The following is a 17,978-nucleotide window of genomic DNA, read 5'->3' on the forward strand; positions in this document are numbered from 1 at the left end:
GAAAAGAGCGACTGCAGCAATATTTTCCTGCCTACATTGGGGAATGTACAAGAAATAAAATGATGCTTCACTGCAAATTTTCTGCAGAGCAGGTAAACTATCAGTAAATATCCGCAGCCCACTGCAGTTTCATTGAAGCGTAAAACACCCAAGGCACTTTCAGTGGTAATATTTAAATAGTTGTTAAACCTTCTTTCTTTATCCCAAAGACTAATTGGGCAAATGGGACAAAAGCGTAACTGTGTGGGCCGACATTTGTGTGTGTGTGTACACACATATGCAGTAGTGGAACAGCTGTGCCAATTGTGCCAAATTGCACTGAGAGCTGCCTCAGTAGTAAAACTGAAACCAAAACCTAGTGTGCTATCATCATCATAAAGGTGAACCGAGTGGCCAAAGCCATGGAGAAAGGGGGAAACTAGGAGGGAGCATGACTTCACTCGCCTAGCCTTGGCAAACCTACCTCCTCTGATGCTGCCTGATTCTCCATGGCCTATCTGTGCAGTGGCTCTTGGGAACAATGGTGCCCCCATGGTTGCTAGACCATTCAAGAGATTGTTTAGTTTGTAGTATCCATTAGTGGTGCCTGCCATCACAGTTACAGGCTTGGATGAGGAAGGAACAAATGGTGTTCTGTTGCCACACGCGTAACACTTTGCTTCAAGGAAACATCGAGGAGGGCTAAAGGGCCCAGTGCATACCATAGAATTTCCAAGGCGTCACTTGCGTTTACCACCAGGGTTAATGGAGTTGCCTCTGCTCTTGCCTCGATCGAAGCACTTGCAGGACACCCAAGCTTGTTCTTGCTTTTCCATGCGCTCCTTAAGGTTGGTCATGTCAGCCGCAGCGCACCTTGAACTGTAGTGATTGTTGAAGCAAAGCTTTCTTTACATACCCAACCTGGTTTTCTTGGTGGTGTTTGGCTGGCACCTCTCTAACACAACATTTGCCAAAAGCTCGAGCATGGACCCATCAATCACACCAAGCAATACGCTCACATGAAGGTGTCAGCGGCCAATCTTGTGGTGTAAATCGGAGTGATGGCGAGACGAGACCACCAGAGATGCCTAGACAGACCTCCGAAGAAGCGGAAAGCCATAAGAGATTGGCAGCGCTATGCTGCAAACGTCTGGCATCAACGTCTGGCAACAATGTCCACGCAAATGCCTTGAAAGCTTGTGTTGTAATGCTTCCAACACAGGCATCGTACCTGTGCAATTTTTTTCTTGCCAATTTTTGTCCCGCCACCTTCGCACCTTGGAAGAGGCAAGGCATCAAACTAGCAAAGCATATTTATGCAGACTTAACCTAAGAGAGGCGACTAGTAGCTACCGCTTACCTATCACGTGACAAAGGCGTATTTTTCCTTTATATTTTTTTTTATCACTAGGCTAGCTTCAACATTGTCTTGTTATGGTCCCTAGTTTTTTTTTCCCTCCTCCATGGCCATAGCCAGGGATATAGCTAATGTCATTGGTCATGCCTCCATTTGCTGTTTTAGCTCTTTTGTTGCATTTCTCTCTGGCAGAGGCTAATGTTCTGCCGCTGCGCAGTCTTGTTTGTGCCGTTTGTGGTGCAATTGTGTATTCCTCATGCTACTGTGGCACGGAGCTCACTTAAGGAGGCTGTTGGATCAAAAAGCAGCTTTGGGTAATGTTCGGACGCATATTGTTTAGCGTAGTTGTTGACGATGCCACTTGAGGTACCTTGTAATACATGTACTCAACCGCTGGCTAGGAGGAGGAGAAGGAGGAAAAAGAGAGGGAAAGACGGAGGTTAGCAACTGCTGGCTAATTGCTCCTTCTGGGTACCTTCCTTCCACCCTGCAAGATTGAAAGAGCAGGTCTCGAGGTTGTAATTTAAACAGCTTTCGCTTGGCCCAACGTACAGTTATGCAGGAGAAACTTTGCACGTTAGAAGTAAAGGAACCTTTGCACCTCTTCACTGTAACTTCAGCATAATCATGCACGTCCTATAAAGCATGGTCTTCTTACCTGTCCTTGTCCTGCTATTTTCTTCTTCTTCTTCTTCTTCTTCTTCTTCTTCTTCTTCTTTTTTCTTTGCTTGGACTTGAAGCGTGGCGAATGGGCAAATGTCTGTTGCAAGTTGAAATGGTAGAAGTGGTTCTATACCACATTATACACACAGGAAAAGGCATTCGATCAAAAATTACAGAAACTAGCTCTGTAATATTTATTCCAAATGCTGCATTTATACAAATAAAGCTGGCTCCACTATATTAGTTGGCAATTTCAGTTAATATTAAGACTATGTGGTGCATAGATATATATTTAACACTGCGTCAAAATTCTTATCACTGCACTATTACTTTTTCGGATGCAGCAAGATCTGCACCAATAGTGCAAATAGCTGTTCCACCATCGTATTATACATCTTCTGGCGGTCCTTGCTGCTGGGTTTATTCAGATAAGGACAGTCTGAGGGGGTTCCCAACTATTTTTTAGGGCGCAGCTCTTAGGTGCCCATTATAAAATATAAAGACACCAAATAAACAGACACACACAAGAGAGGGGAACGAGACAGGGCGCCCGTTTCTGCGTTGAGCGTCGGTGTCTCTCGGCCTCTCTCAGCGTGTCCAAGTGAATGAGCACAGGAAAGATGACAGAGCAAACGCAATGAAAGACGGCAGTAGCAAAGAGAGTATGAGGATGAAAGCGGAGGAGGAGGGTATGGCGAAAGCGTGAGAAAAAAAGCATAGTGCTGCACAAGACGGGCTCTGTGGAGATGATGGCTACAAGAAGGTGCCAGAGTAGCGCGTCTTCCGTTCACCGATAGCGCCACTGATACCAAATATGGGAACAAAGCGCTGCATGAGTGGTGGTCTGTCTGCAGCGGCTGCTGTGAATCACGCCCATGCGTCACACACACACTGCCTCTCGGGATCTCTCGATTAGCAAGGCAGTTGCACCGCAGTTTGCTCCATTTGCAGTGTGCTGCATGAGACAGATATATTATGAAATGAATACACGTATAGAGCTGAGCTCAACTTTCACATTGGGGAGTATTGTAATAGTCTGTGAATTATTTTTATCTCAGTTAAATCTTTATAGTATGACGTAGCAAAATCTCTCCACACATCGAACTGCACATATCTTTTGTTTTGCCTTGAAGTCTTAGGTGAGACAGTCTAGCCACACAACAGTGCTACACAGTTGCAAATTGTTCCAATTTCGAGTCTAAAAAATATGTCCTCTGCTTTCATACTTCATATACCTACTATTAACAATATTGTTAATGAAAATAAAATGCACTCAATTGTCTGCACAAGCCCACTGTGCAAACAAAAAAAAAAAGAAAAACTTGGCTTTTGAATGAGAGGCTAAATATGAGCCTTTATTTTCTTTATTTTTTTTTTCTTACTACCATGAGTTTCTTTCAAAATGTTTTCTTAGCATATCTTGCTGCACGCTAAACATGTAGCAGTGTATTTAATTTCCCTTATGTACCAGGTTCTTAATTTTGGCAGCAAAATTAGACAAATTGCAAAGTGTAAGAAATGTGACAGTTTTTGCATGCGAAATAAAAAAAAAGCAACAATCATATCAATTTGGATCAAGTTGCCCCAGGACTACCTCTGCTGTAAACAAAGACTTGTGCTGACAAAAAAAGCTCAGCTTCGCTATGTGGAGGGATTTCACTATCTCTAGGTCTAAGTTTGTTGAAATAAAAATGTAGTCGGGATCCCCCTCGATTGTCCTTGCATGAACACACCCAGCAGCTCTTACAGCTCCGTGTACTTAGCACCGCCACCAATAGGAAGCGCTAACATTTCTGCAACTATATTGTTGCATTTTTTTTTTCTTTTGTGCTGGCTAACACAATTTCCATATAATATACTGTTATCATACAATACTCAAACACTGGTGCCCTTCATCAAAGTGTTTGGCTGTTTGACTCGTTGGACGTTGCTTTTTGCTTCAAGGATGGGAGGCAGCCATAAATAATGTGAAGTGCACCAGTGGTGCCAGTCCATACGAGCATTTATTGTAAAACAACAATTAAGCCATTCGGTATGACTAAATTAGAAACATGAAAGATAAGAATTCAACGGGACACACTGAATCCTTCGTTATACAGGTAATTCTGTCAAAGGGGCAATTTTTTTACTAGAAGTATTTGACTGTAGTTGCTAATGCACTGTGTGTTTGTGTGGGAATGGGCAAGCGTAGTGTGCCTCAGCTAGCAACAGCTTGCACACCTGGCCACAAAATTATACGGACCACGGAATCTGAGAAAAAGCTTAATATCTCTGCAGCCTCACAACGGAGCCTGGTGTTAGTATTTCCAGCTGCTACTAGTATATGCAAGCAACATATGGATGCACTGTTTTGTTGGTTACTTTTACAGGCTGCTCCAAGTTTTATGAGATCCCATAGTCCGTAAAATTTTGTGGCCGGGTGTACATGTGCAATGATAATGCAAACCTTGAGATGTACAGTGGATATTATGATGGTGTTCATCATCCACTAGCTTGACACGGAGGAGGTGCGTAAATTATCTAGGGTTCCGACTGCACATGAAAGGCAATCTCCCACTTGTAGTAATGCACACGAAAGTGTCTGTGTGCGTCAAACTAAGGGCAGTCGCACAGCAGGTGGCCAAGGTGTCTGCGCAACCGCAGACACCTTGACCACTTGCTGTGTGACTACACTCAGTTTGGCGCACAGAGCAGACAATGCAGGCGACACTGTGGGCCATTCTGAGCAGGGCAGAGTAGGCTTTCGTAAATGCAACTCCAAGCCACAGCCTACACAGGACAGTTGCCAGGTGGCCAGAAATGGGCTGGTAGTCTCCCAAAAGTACAGTGCAGTGTAACATGATTTCTGCCATTTGGAAGTACGTAAACACTTTCATCGTTCTGACAAAATTTATGCAGCTGGAAGTGCGAGAGCTCGGGAAAAACAGAATTTTGGAAGGCAGAAGAACCTTATTTTTTCTTCTCTGAGCATAGAAGGCAAGCAAACGCAAGTCTAAAATTGCTCTGTATAAGGAGGCACATTATGGTTTATGTTGCAAAACTGCTGTGGTGTCACTTTGCGAGTATAAACTTTCATTGTACGCACTTCATTCTATTCAACATTTACGATGCCAAGTAGTGTGCATAATCTCAATAGTTTATTCCTATGAGTAGTAAGCTCAACATGCATCACATGTTATAAGACATGGGCTCTAACATTTACAAATAAAATTAAAAATAAGATAACAGAAGTTGGTAAGGTACTAGCAATGCTACGATTGGCTCATAATCTGCAAAACCTGGCTTCTACAGCCAAATAGCATGCCTTGAGGCAACATGTAAAACAGAATTAGCCCATGCAGTGTGATTGTGCACAGCAGCAATGATTTTGGCAGATATGTGCACCACTCTTCAATAGTTATGTGTTTCTGTATCTTGGTGGCAGAAAAAAACACGCTATAGTTTCATTTTAGCTTTCCTCTCTATGGTACCAAACAGGCCTGAAGAACTAGAAAAAAAATCTCATCAGTGGCTGTTTCCTTTATTCGACAGAGGCCTACTGCTATCATATCATTTTTATGAGGTCCTCATTGCGCTTGGCTTGGCTTTCGATTTTGTTCTATCGAGGAGAGGCTTCATAAGGAAGAGGTGGCAGCGCAAAGAAAAGACACGGACGGAGACAAGACGACAAGGACAAGTGCTGAACTTCCAACAGCTTTTATTGTGAATGATTCACGAATATACATGCTCTCCAAGCCAGGCGTTATCATCTGCGCATGCGTAAATATGCCAGCTCTTTGTCTGAAAGCATGATGGACACATCCCTCCCCGAGTCTAGAAATCCATTCAGATTCTATGATTTCCCGTGTCACATGCATTTTACTCTTCATGATAATGGAGGCGTTTACAAAGTCCGGTGAGCAGTCCTTACAAGTCAGACAATGACTTGCCAGAAAACCTTCAAAATCTTTTCCTTCACGTGCATTTTTTACATTGTTTACGTGCTCCCTTAATCTTACGTTAACACATCTCCGAGTTTGGCCAGCATGCACCTTTTCTGTACCCTAAAGGAATTTCGTATACACCTTTTGCACATTCAACAAAAGGCCGCCTGTGCTTTATGCTGCAGTCACGTTGCTGGGTTGCCGCTGGGTCGGTCAACCTGCAAAGCTTTGACAGCTTGTGGGGGGCAGAGAACACGACTTTCACATTGTAATGCTGGGCCACCTTTTGCAGATTGTGTGATAGCATATAAACATAAGATATTACACCTACCTTCTGCCTACACTGTGTACGGGCTTCACACATTTGTGGCTTCGTGTGAGTCTTTTTGAGAAGGCCCTCTGCAATCGAAATGAGGAGGTGCTGAGGATACCCGGTGCTCAGCAATCTTTCAACATGATAGTTGAACGTGTCTGAGATACAGTGCAGGCAATATTTACCGAGAGCATTCTTTAGGCAAAATGTGGCAATAGCTCATTTAATGAGCTTAGCAGGGGCAGGCTTGAAAGGCAGAAGTGGTTTGTTGCTGCACGGTTCATAGCACCAGCAGACACCAACACCTTTAAATTGGAACTGGATATCTAAAAATCTAATTTGACCATTGACCAGGAGTTAGTGCATTAGGTCAAGCAGGTTCATTGCATCTTTGAATGTAGCCAACACCATTCTGCTTTCACGTTCAATGGCCTACGCTTCACAATTTAAAAACAACCAAAAATCGACAAAGCAGAACGCTTTTAAGAACATTCTTGTACCTGAGTGATGATTGGCAGTTGTCCATTGTCGATTATTTTTTGGTTGTATTAAATTGGTGGTTTTTGTTTTTAAAAGGTGGCCCAGCATTACGACATGAAAGTCGTGTTCTCTGCCCCCAACAAGCTGTCAAAGCTCTGCAGGTTGACCGACCCGGCCTCAACCCAGCAACATGACTGCAGCATAAGGCACAGGCGGCCTTTTATTGAATGCAAAAAAGGTGTAGTGTAGTGTAGCACCCGACCTTGTAAACACCTCCATTATCAACAAGCGAAAAATGCGTGTGACACGGGAAATCGTTCTTCATTGGCAGATTCTGCAGCTGCATAACTTGGACAAGCTCCTGGAACAAGATTTTGACAGTGATGCCACCGATCATTTCGCTGATTCACTGGACAGTATGTTAGGCCGACACTTTCGACGTATTGCAACACGCAACAACTGCAGTACAGAATGGAATGTACCACTGTCTGGCCCTTTGCCATTATTCAAACAGTGTGTCTGTATTCATTCATACATTTGACTTCTGTCTCACCATGGCAAATTCACGAAGTGAAAATGACTGTAACACAGACTAATCCAAACTGACTGTGCACGGGCTCCCAGACCGATCCCAAAAACTTAAAGGGACACTAAAGAGAAAATTGATTTCACCTGTATTAGTAAATTGCCCAATCAAAAAGGCCATGATTAACACAAAAAGAGGCTCATTAAGCCAGAAAAATGCACAAAAAGGAAAGAATGGTGCCGACACTGCCTTGAAGTTCCTGCACTAGCTTGCCATGATGTCATAGATTTTGACGGCATCTACTAGGGCCTAGTTAATTGTTTATCACTAAAAATGGACTATTTATTTATTCATTTAGTACATACTGCAGACCACATTGTGGTCCTTGCAGCACGGGGAGACATTTAATACAAGACATATACAAGATATGTTCGTATACATTCATAAAATGTATATTAAAATATATACATATATATATATATATATATATATATATATATATATATATATATATATATATATATATATTGCTCACAGAAACACTTTGTGAAAAGATCAAAACACAATACCTTAATCAATCCATGGTGCAAACAACGATGTAAAAAAAAAAGGCAGGAGAATTGCACACTAAAGGCAAGGGAGCTTGAGAGTCGAGGACTTGCCTTGCTCGTTCAACAGCAAGTTCACTACATTGTATTGTAAAGAAACCAAAGACGAAACATAGCAAGTTTAGAAAAATTTTGCCGAGGAAAAGTGGCCGAAATAACAAAAAATATTTTGAATTTTGTGACGTCGCACTGGTGTACTGGCGCTGGAATTTTGGCACGATAACTCGCATGTTTCACAGGTTTCGAGGTTCAGGGCCTTCATTTGACGCAGTGTATGAAACATAAAAGATGTTACAGAAGTACTCCTTCAACATAATTAAATTGAAGTTAATTTAATATTAATGCAGTCTACGAAGCTGATTCTTGGCCCCCTTTGAATTAAAGAATACATATGATTCCAAAATTATGCGGGTCCCGCACCCTGTGGGAGGCAATGTAAGCGAAGCTTTCTGTCTTGTTTGCTTTGATTAACTATAATTAGCGGTGATTTTGACGGCGAATGTTTAATTTCTTTAATGTTTAGTCCGTCACAAGAGTGGTGAGTTAATGTTAAACATTACCTTGCTTACACCACTGCTTTTTTCTGCATAGTACACAGAACACACAGAAGGAGGTCTTTGCTTGAGGCGTTGTTGTGCGCCATACTTCATAAGCTCTGAGAAGGTTCAGCACATTCATTGCCTCACATGGCACATCGCATCATGGCAGAAGTATTAAACTTTAATTGAATTCTGGGCTGTACGTGTCAAAACCACAATTGGATTATGAGGCATGCCATAGTGGCGGACTCCGGATTAATTTTGACACCCTGGTGTTCTTTAATGTATCCCTAAACCTAAGTGCACATGCGCTTTTTATTTCGCCCCAGTCATAATGCGACTGCTTCAGTCAGGAACAAACCTGCGGCCTCGAGCAATACCATAGCCACAAAGCTACTGCGGCGGGCACTGTGTGTTAATTTGATGTGTGACCACTTCTGTAGTGTCACCTATACACTACTGTGTGCTTTGATGTGGCTCTGCGTAAGTTGTCCGCTTGACAAATTTGCATAGTCTTTATTTTTCAGAAATAGCAAAAACGTACGATACTGTTCCTTGAACTTATCCTGTTTGCCCGCAACCGCTGTCGTGTCTATAGCAGTAGCGTTTCCTTGCCTTCTCGCGTCACCTTTTCCCTATCCCCCCCCCCCCCCTCTATAGGAACTGTGAGCAAAGAGTGGCAAGGCTGTTATTCACTCGTTTCGCAACTGCGTTGGTTGTACCCACCCATTCTCTGCCCCCTCTCTACCATTCTGTCTAGCATCCCTCTGGACTTGCACATTAGTAGAAGGTAAGCGCTGCAATTTCTGCAATGCTTTTGCGGAGAGTCACGGATAATTACAGCTGTCAAGAGCCTAATGTGGCAATGCCCAGGGACCTCTAGAGGGTATTGTGCACATTCAACGTGGTGTAGCGGTCCAAATGAGTTTCTCGCATAGCCTTTCCTCTTTGCCATGCTCCTCTCATGTTTTCACATGCTCTGAACCACCCCCTGACGCTGCTGTGCCAGACAGCAACAGCAGCAGCAGCTGTGGGAAAGTCGAAGGAAGAGGCAAAGACAGCTTCACTTTAAAAACCGCCATTGGGAGTGTATTTCTAGGGATGGCCAGAGCAATAGCATTGCATGTGATCTTGGGAGACTAAAGTGGATGGTGAAGTCCATTACTTTCTGCTGCTTTAATCTGAGAAAGCAATGGAATTTGGCCCTTTCACAGTCTTCAAATCTTATATTGAGCTCTGTACAAGCAATAATGCACTAAAGAGAGAAACTGAACAGAGATGCTCATTACATTTATCTCGAGTGGTTTAAGGTACCCAGCAGGGAGCATCGATGGTGTCTTGCGTCGCTGGCATTTCTCACACGCAGCTACGTATCTTCGAACAGAGCGAGCTAGCCCTGGCCAAAAGAAGCGTAGGCAGATCCGGTCATAGGTACGTGACACACCCAGGTGACCGGCATTGGGGAGGTCGTGAAGTTCGTGGAGGACAGCCGAGCGAAGGTGTTTAGGGATCACAAGGAGTAATGCAGGGCCGTCGGGGGGAACGTTGTGGCGGCAGAGTACGCCATATTGAAGTGTGAATAAGCGAAGGGAACGGTCGGCAAGTGCCGATTCCAGGTGGTCAGTGATGACACGCAAGGACAGGTCACAGCGCTGCTCGTCGGCAACATGGAGCAGTGTAAAAACAGAGAGAACACAGGCGTCGGTGTCAGTATCAGACGTAGAAGTTGCGTTTTCGACTGGGTAGTGAGAGAGGCAATATGCGTCTTGGTGTTGGCGTCCCAACTTGTAAGTTACTGTGTAGGGATATTCTTGTACTCGGAGGGCCACACGACCGAGCCGGCCAGTAGGATCCTTGAGCGACGAAAGCCAACAGAGCGCATGATGGTCTGTGATTACTGAGAAAGGCTTGCCATATAAATATGGGCGGAACTTTGAAACAGCCCAGATGAGAGCAAGAAATTTGCGCTCGGTAATCGTATAATTGCGCTCTGCAGTTGTCAGGAGCCGGCTAGCGTAGGCTGTAACGCGGTCATGTCCGTGTTGGCGTTGCGATAAGACAGCGCCGATCCCATAACCACTGGCATCGGTTCTGACCTCTGTAGGTGCGGACGGGTCAAAGTGGCCCAAGACCAGTGGATTGCTGAGAATCGTGATAAGGTGTGAAAATGCGGCAGCCTGAGGGGAAACCCACGTAAAAGGCACGTCTTTCTTCAGAAGTTCAGTGATTGGTCGAGCAATTGCTGCGAAATCTTTCACGAACCGTCTGAAATAAGAACAGAGCCCCACAAAACTCCGGACATCTTCGACAGACTGAGGTACAGGAAAAGCCGTTGCTGCTCGAACCTTCTCCGGGTCGGTTTGTACGCTGGAAGCATCGACGAGATGGCCTAGCACTGTAATCTGTCGGCGCTCGAAGTGGCACTTCGATGAGTTTAATTGGAGCCCAGCCTTGCGAAAGACGTCAAGGATAGCTGCGACACGCTCAAGGTGCATCTCAAATGTAGGAGAAAACACAAGGACGTCGTCGAGGTAACAAAGGCAAGTTGACCATTTGAAACCTTGAAGCAGAGAGTCCATCATCCGTTCAAACGTGGTGGGGGCATTGCATAAACCGAACGGCATAACCTTGAATTGGTAGAGGCCATCTGGAGTGACGAAAGAGGTCTTTTCTTGGTCTTGCTCATCGATGGAAATCTTCCAATAACCAGATCGAAGGTCAATGCACGAAAAGTATTTGGCACAGTGAAGACAGTCAAGAGCGTCGTCGATTCGTTGTAAAGGGTAAATGTCCTTTTTAGTGATTCGGTTTAGGTGGCGGTAATCAATGCGGAAACGCCACGTGCCATCTTTCTTTTTGACGAGCACAACCGGCGACGCCCAAAGACTCGACGAGGGCTCAACAAGACCTCTGGCGAGCATCTTGTTTACTTCCTGCTGAATAACTTGCCGCTCTGCCGTGGACACGCAATACGGTCGTCGGCGAATGGGACCAGCATCACCAGTGCTTATCCGATGCTTGACAAGGGACATCTGACCAAGTGGTCAATTGTCAGTGTCAAATATATGCGGTAGGAAAGCAAAAAGCTATATAGGGCAGCTGCTTGGTCAGGTGCGAGGTCCGGAGTGACCATGGGACATAATGGGCCGTTGAGGTTCAAGGCATCTTGCGGGTAATCAGGAGGATCTGGAGACGTGTCGGCTGCAAAAGCAGTGACGTGGTCGTCTGTCACTGACTGGAGCGTGGCCACCGCTATGCCTTCAGGTAACACTTGCTTCGTCAAGCCAAAATTGATAAGGGGGAGACGCATGCGATTAGCGGGAAGGGTTACGATGGAGTGTAGCACAGAGATGTCGCGCGCCAGGAGGCCATCACGAATAGGTGCGACAACATAGTCCCCATCAGGCATGGTTGCCGTTGAGGCCAATTCGACGAACGTTAGGGCTTTTGGAGGTAAGCGAACAAATGCTGTAGTGCAGAGGGTGTTCAGTTGTTCGGGGCGAACGTCTGAAAGAAGAGGAAGCTCGAGGCACAGCGTACCTGTGGAACAGTCTATGAGGGCAGAATGCGCCGTCAGAAAGTCGAGCCCGAAGATTAGGTCATGAGGGCAACTGGTCAGCACGGTGGACAGGACTGGAACTAGGCGGCCAGCAATTCCTATGCGAGCAGTGCACATGCCACTGACGGCAACAATGGCGCCATTGGCAACGCGTACAGCTCGAGTGATGGCAGGCATAAGAACTTTTTTGAGGCGATGACATAGGTTAGCGCTCATTATGGACACTTCGGCTCCAGTATCAATTAATGCCGTCAACGAAACACCATCTACGTCTACTTCAATTAGGTTCGCGTTGGTGAGGAGCGTCAACGGAGGATTTGGACAGGACGAACGTGATGCAGCACTACCTCCAAGAACTGCATGGCCTAGTTTTCCGTCCGTCGGTTTGGCGAGGAAAAGCGGCGAGGTTGGGGCGACGGGGAGCGATGGCATTGAGGCAACGGCGATCGCACAAAGGAGTGGCTGTCTGGGGCATCAAAAGTAGGGTACAGACGGCGAGGTGAATAACGGCGAGCGTCGGCGTATGGGCGAGGAGCAGGGAATGAGCTCCAGTACAGCGGCATCCAGGTGGTGCGGCAGTGGCGGGCTACATGACCAACGCGGTGGCAGCTGAAGCAGATCGGTTTGTCGTCGGGGGTTCGCCATTCAGCAGGATTGCGTGGTCTGGGAGCAAAATAATGGTCATTACAGGTTGTAGACATGGGACTGGGTGCTGAATCAGGTCGGGAGACAGAGCAGGCAGTAGGGCAAGCAGGCAACTGCTTTAATAACGAAAATAGTGGGGGCCGCTTGGTCGAAGGTTCCATCAAGGGGTCATGGATGAAGGGCGGCCGGACTAGCCGCTTCAATCTCACAGTGAACGATACATGTGACGTTCTCTTGAAATGGTCGTGTGGCGGTAAGAGCGGAACAAGAGGACGTGGCAGGGGTGTTTGGGAGTTGGGAAAACTGTGGGGCAATGTGGCGGCTTTTGGCTATCTCGAAGCGGCGGCATTCTTTGACGATGCCGTCGACAGTAGAAACGTCGTTATAGACCAGCAAATTGAAGGCATCGTCCGTGTTGCCTTTTATAATATGGCCCGCCTTGTTTACCTCGGTCATGTGCTCGTTGACTTTCCGGCAAAGCGCGAGCACTTCCTGTATGTATGAGACATGCAATTCGGTCGACGACTGGACACGGGTGGCAAGCTCTTTTCACGCAGCCTGTTGGCGACCTGACGGGTTGCCAAATAGGTCCCAAAGCCTCTCTTTGAAAATGCCCCAGCTGGAGAGCTCGACCTCATGGGTGTGAAACCAGACACGCGGTGTCCCGTCCAGATAAAAAATCACATTGGCAAGCATGATGGTAGGGTCCCAGTGGTGGCTTTGGCTAACACGCTCATACATGCTGAGCCAGTCTTCGACGTCAACACCATTTTGGGCGGAGAATGTCCCAGGATCACGGAGACTAGGAACCGTAACGTACATTGTGGTTGGCGCCGCAGGTGTAGGTGACAATGGAATGGTTCAATCGGAAGCCATGGCTGAGAAGACGATGGTGCGGCCGCTTTGGAGCTCCATGGTGAGAACGGGGAACGTTCCACCTCCACCACAATGTTACGCGAAGGACGAGTCAGTAAGACGAGCAACTATATACAGGTTATATTTACAAAAGCGGTTGCAACGCTGACCCGTTAGATTCACCGCGTGAGCCCAGTTCGTTCTTCCTTCTCTTTTTTTGGGTGATGGCGCCCACGTGCCTCGTTCAAACAATCAAATTCCACACGCGTGTAGCAATATTATGTTCTTCGGCATCCTTCAGGCTTCTCAAAGTGAGGAGCACTAGTCATACATTCCATTTGCCCTGACTGCAGGTTGCTTGGCCATAGCAGCCGTGAAGGCTGCATGAGCAGGTAGTGTAAGATCACTGTAGCTGGTATTTTAGGGAAGGATAAGCGATAGTTAAGCACAGTGCCGCAGAGATTTAGAAACAATATATAGTCAAACACCTCTATAACAAAGGATTGATTGCGTCCCGGTCGAATTCCTATCTTTCTTATATATTGTGAACGCCTCTACAACGAACTTGCTTGTATAAGGAAAGAATTTAGGCATCCCTTACGGCTGATTTTCTGCTTTACAATGAACGCCACATTGCAGTGCCGGCACTGCCCTTTGTAAACGTTGCCAAGCTGCTCTCTCCAAAAGCACTAACGGCTGGAGGAGCATGCGGATGTCAGAAGTAGTACAACTGCACAGCTCCAGGAATTTCTCAACTCGTACATTGTTTTCAAAGCCATCTAGGGCATAAATGACGCAATTGTCAATGAAGGCTAGCGTGCCAAAGGTCCTTTATACAAACCAATAATTATGACAGCGAGGGAGGCAATAGCAGCATTAGATGATCTGCAGCTTTACTTTGCGCAGCTTCTGCGTTTTGCCACTGAGTGTGCTTTGAACCTTGCTGTAATAAGGTTTGCCTGAAGTCTCATTTCCGTCAGACAAAGTGTGCACAAGAAATTTAGCCAATTCTTTCACTAAGATATTGAGATATTGTTTCTTTCTCTCTCTCTCTTTTCTTTTTTTTTTTTGAACATGCTTAGCCTGCTCTATTGTGACTTGTACAGAGCATGACCTTTAAACAGAAGTCACCTGTATAACGAAGAATTGTGGGTGTCCCAAGCACTTTGTTATAAAGGTGTTTGACTGTATTCAGTATCACATTGCTTGTTTCAGTAGACATAGTGAACTGTGTGGCAATCGCCGACGGATCTACCATGTAAAATCCACAGGAGGTGTGCTATAATTGCCAAATTGAAGGCAGCCATCGTGCAAAGCATGGTCACATGCTAGAAATCCTGTGCGCAGCACCACTTTCGAGAAATACTCAACATGTGTGGCAAAAAAAAAAAATGTTCCTGCCGTGCAAGAAAAAGCCACTTTCTTCATATCGACATGGAACTTTTTTGCTGGAGAGCATTCCTGACATAGAAGTCAGCAGTGGAAAGTGAAAAGTGGTTACTTCTCATTGAATGTTTTTAAAGCAGAATTTACTGCTTGGCTTGTGGCATGTGAATAATCAGTGGTTGACCTGTAAACTACCTCGGTGGTAGACTGGCTTAATTGTCACACTGGGTTGACACTGACAAGATGGCAAATACAAGCCCATTTGTCTGTGTGTGTGTGAAGGGGGGGGGGGGGGAGACCTGAAAGAACCATTCCAATTTCTTTCAGTTATGCTGAACATGGCATATTGGTGCTCTGTCATTTGTTACTGTGTTGCCTCTTTAAACTGTTGCAGCTAAGTTAACCCATATATCTCACCAATCTGTGCCTCTTTTGCAGGGCTAATTCAAGTGTTTTAGCACGTCGCCGCAGAAACCAGAAAAAGGCAGCGAACAAGAAGAAAGCTGCTGCTCGACGTGCACTGAATCGTTGCGACTCAACTGACACATCGGGTGTAAGCAGTGGCAGCGAAGCCAGTCTCGAAGATGTCTCACAGAGTTGCCAATCACACCCCTCTAAGTAAACCACAAAATAGGGGCTGTAAAGTCTGTAAAGTTTGTAAGAATTGTTCTCACATTGAGTGTGGGCTAACAGTCATTCAAAATAGTGTTACGCACACTGTTGTTATGACATTTAGTTCTTGAGCATTATGCCAGAGATTTGATTCAACACCCCAGTGTTTACAAATCCTAGCTAGTTGAGACTCATGTTGGTGAAACGCTAGGGCAATAACCCAGTGTTTCAGTGGCTTTTTGTGTGCCCTTACAGCATGACACAACTTACTTGCCTGAGGGCTAATAAAATTTCATTTTCTTGATAGGTTTGCAGTAGAACTGCATGTACCTTTATATATTTTTCTTGAATTGCCAGCCTAGGCAGTAATTTACATTTGTGGGAAGTATTCCTTTTTTGCTTGCTCAAGTGTATTTGCTGGCATCACAGAGGCATTTATATAAGGAACCAGCAGATTTTTCTTTTCTTATTTTAGGGATTTTGAAGGGGGTTCATTAGTAGTATATATAATTTTGTTTATGCTTTCCTGTGCCTTTTGCAGGAAAAAAGAAAGACATCGCAAAATATTTTTAGTATTTGTATAATTTCTTTACACAGACACAATTCTTGCATTAAGAAGTGTATTTTCCTCTGGTGCTTTAGGGCATTGCCACCTGTTTCCTTCATGTTCTACATGTCATTTGGGTCTATTTACACATTGCATCTATACATTTGAGCATTTTTCAGCATAGTTCATCTGTGCTTGGCACATTCTGTTGCTCATTTTTGATGCTATATAATTTTGCTTTTGCCTGTCCCTGTGATTTTTCTCTAGCACACACTTTTTGGTGCATCAGTCCTGTTTTGCAAGTGGTATTAAATGAATATTTCCTTTCCTTTTTGAGAAAGTTACAAAGTAGTTCTTTTCCTCTATGGTCATTTCAAAGCTTGAGGCACTAGGTAGGTGTTGAATTGTTGTCCATGTCAGTTCCCTGTGATACATTATATATAGTACAAACATGGTGAGCTCTTTCTGCCTGATGGTGTCTTCCCACTCTATTGCAGCACAAATGAAATTTCACTGCCCAGTTGTTACAAACCTTACACAAAGTTGGATACATCAGTGTCTGCTTATAAAGCCAGCCATTGAAATAATATTTTGTCAAAGCTGTTGCCATGATCGTTTGTCGAGTGTGCATAAGTATGCATGCGCTGACTTCAATAGTCAACTGTATAATATAAATCTCTGCATCACTGCTTAAGCTGTGTTGGAAGGATTGGAAATGCTTTATTGCGGTGCAGTTGTGGCTTTGAGAAATATATGTTTGCCTTTATGCTGTTGTCAGTGTGTATTGGATTGCAGCCATGATAGAAAAAACATGGCATCTGTTATACTCCGTTTCATACATAGCAGGTAACGCTATGCAGGCTAGGGAGACTTCTCTCACTGCTTGCATTTGCAACCCAAAAATAGTGTGTCACATATGAAATACACAGGTATATGTGTCATGTAAGTCAATGTAACATTGTTTCACACTTTTATGGCACAAAGTATATGACATGTTAATTAGTACTTCAAAAGCATCGCAGTTTTGAAGCCATTTACCACCAAATGAGCAAGGTGGTACATTTCTGCGACCAGCAGCTACAGTGCAGTATGTCACATACTGGAAACACAAAGCAGCACAAATGATGCATAATTTGACGCAGCCTTACACCCGGAAATTCTTGTTGAAATATATTAAGTAGTTATTTCTTAGAAAGCGTCGCAAATCTAAAATGCCTGTACACTGAAAAATATATTTAGTGAGGCTTTTATGACCGCACCACTTGCATAGCTTCCACAGTGTTCCACTGTTACGAAACTACAGTATACACATCAGACTGCATGTCATTTTAGTGGACAACTTTTTTGCATCGTTGTTGTAGGCTGGAACAAGAAGTACAGTGACGTATATACTGTTTTTTTCAGTGCTCGTAGCGAATTTCATTTTGTGATGCAAGCTAATGTAATCCCTTCATCGTCATAATGGCTTTGTGGCAAGTGGACTCCTAAACCACACAGGTTTAAAAACATAGTGGTGCAAGCGGTCTCAACCCAGTGATACAGCCTGAAGCCTCAATTCTTTGAAAGCACAATAAATAATCGCATCTCTTTGTAATGCAACCAGCTTGAAACATGTACCAAGTGCAGTACGCTGTTCTTAGAAACTGAGTGGCTCGTAAAGAATCCAAGTGAACTCAACTCCAGTTGACATCTACGTAATGCTGTAAAACGAAGGTGTTACATAGATGTCACTATGTCGGTGGTGTTACTACCCACTGACCTAAGTTGGCATCACAGAAGTTTGTTGAGGCACACATTGAGGGGAACATGCCCAGGAGCACGTAGCCAGCGATTGTAGTGGCATATATTTTTGGACTGCACAATCTTGAGGATCAGCTCACGAAAACTGCCAGGTACCAGATAAAGACAAAAACTGGGTTGACTCGTACAAGAATGCTTCGCATTAAAACCGAGGTGGCCATCGATCTCGTGGTATCGCACACCGAT

The 17,978-nt window shown here is 44.8% G+C and overlaps 1 protein-coding gene across 1 annotated transcript in view; it reads left to right on the forward strand.

The window, feature by feature from the left end:
• The window catches only part of LOC126546296 (uncharacterized), a 32,971-nt gene extending 16,213 nt beyond the window's left edge, over positions 1-16,758 (forward strand). The window contains exon 5 of the mRNA XM_050194473.3: positions 15,272-16,758. Within this exon, the coding sequence (XP_050050430.2) occupies positions 15,272-15,455 (184 nt within the window). The 3' untranslated portion in view covers positions 15,456-16,758. The remainder of the gene's footprint in view (positions 1-15,271) is intronic.
• The last annotated feature ends 1,220 nt before the right edge of the window (positions 16,759-17,978 follow it).

This window comes from Dermacentor andersoni, chromosome 1 (assembly GCF_023375885.2).
Source record: "Dermacentor andersoni chromosome 1, qqDerAnde1_hic_scaffold, whole genome shotgun sequence".
Classification (NCBI taxonomy): Eukaryota; Metazoa; Arthropoda; class Arachnida; order Ixodida; family Ixodidae; genus Dermacentor; species Dermacentor andersoni.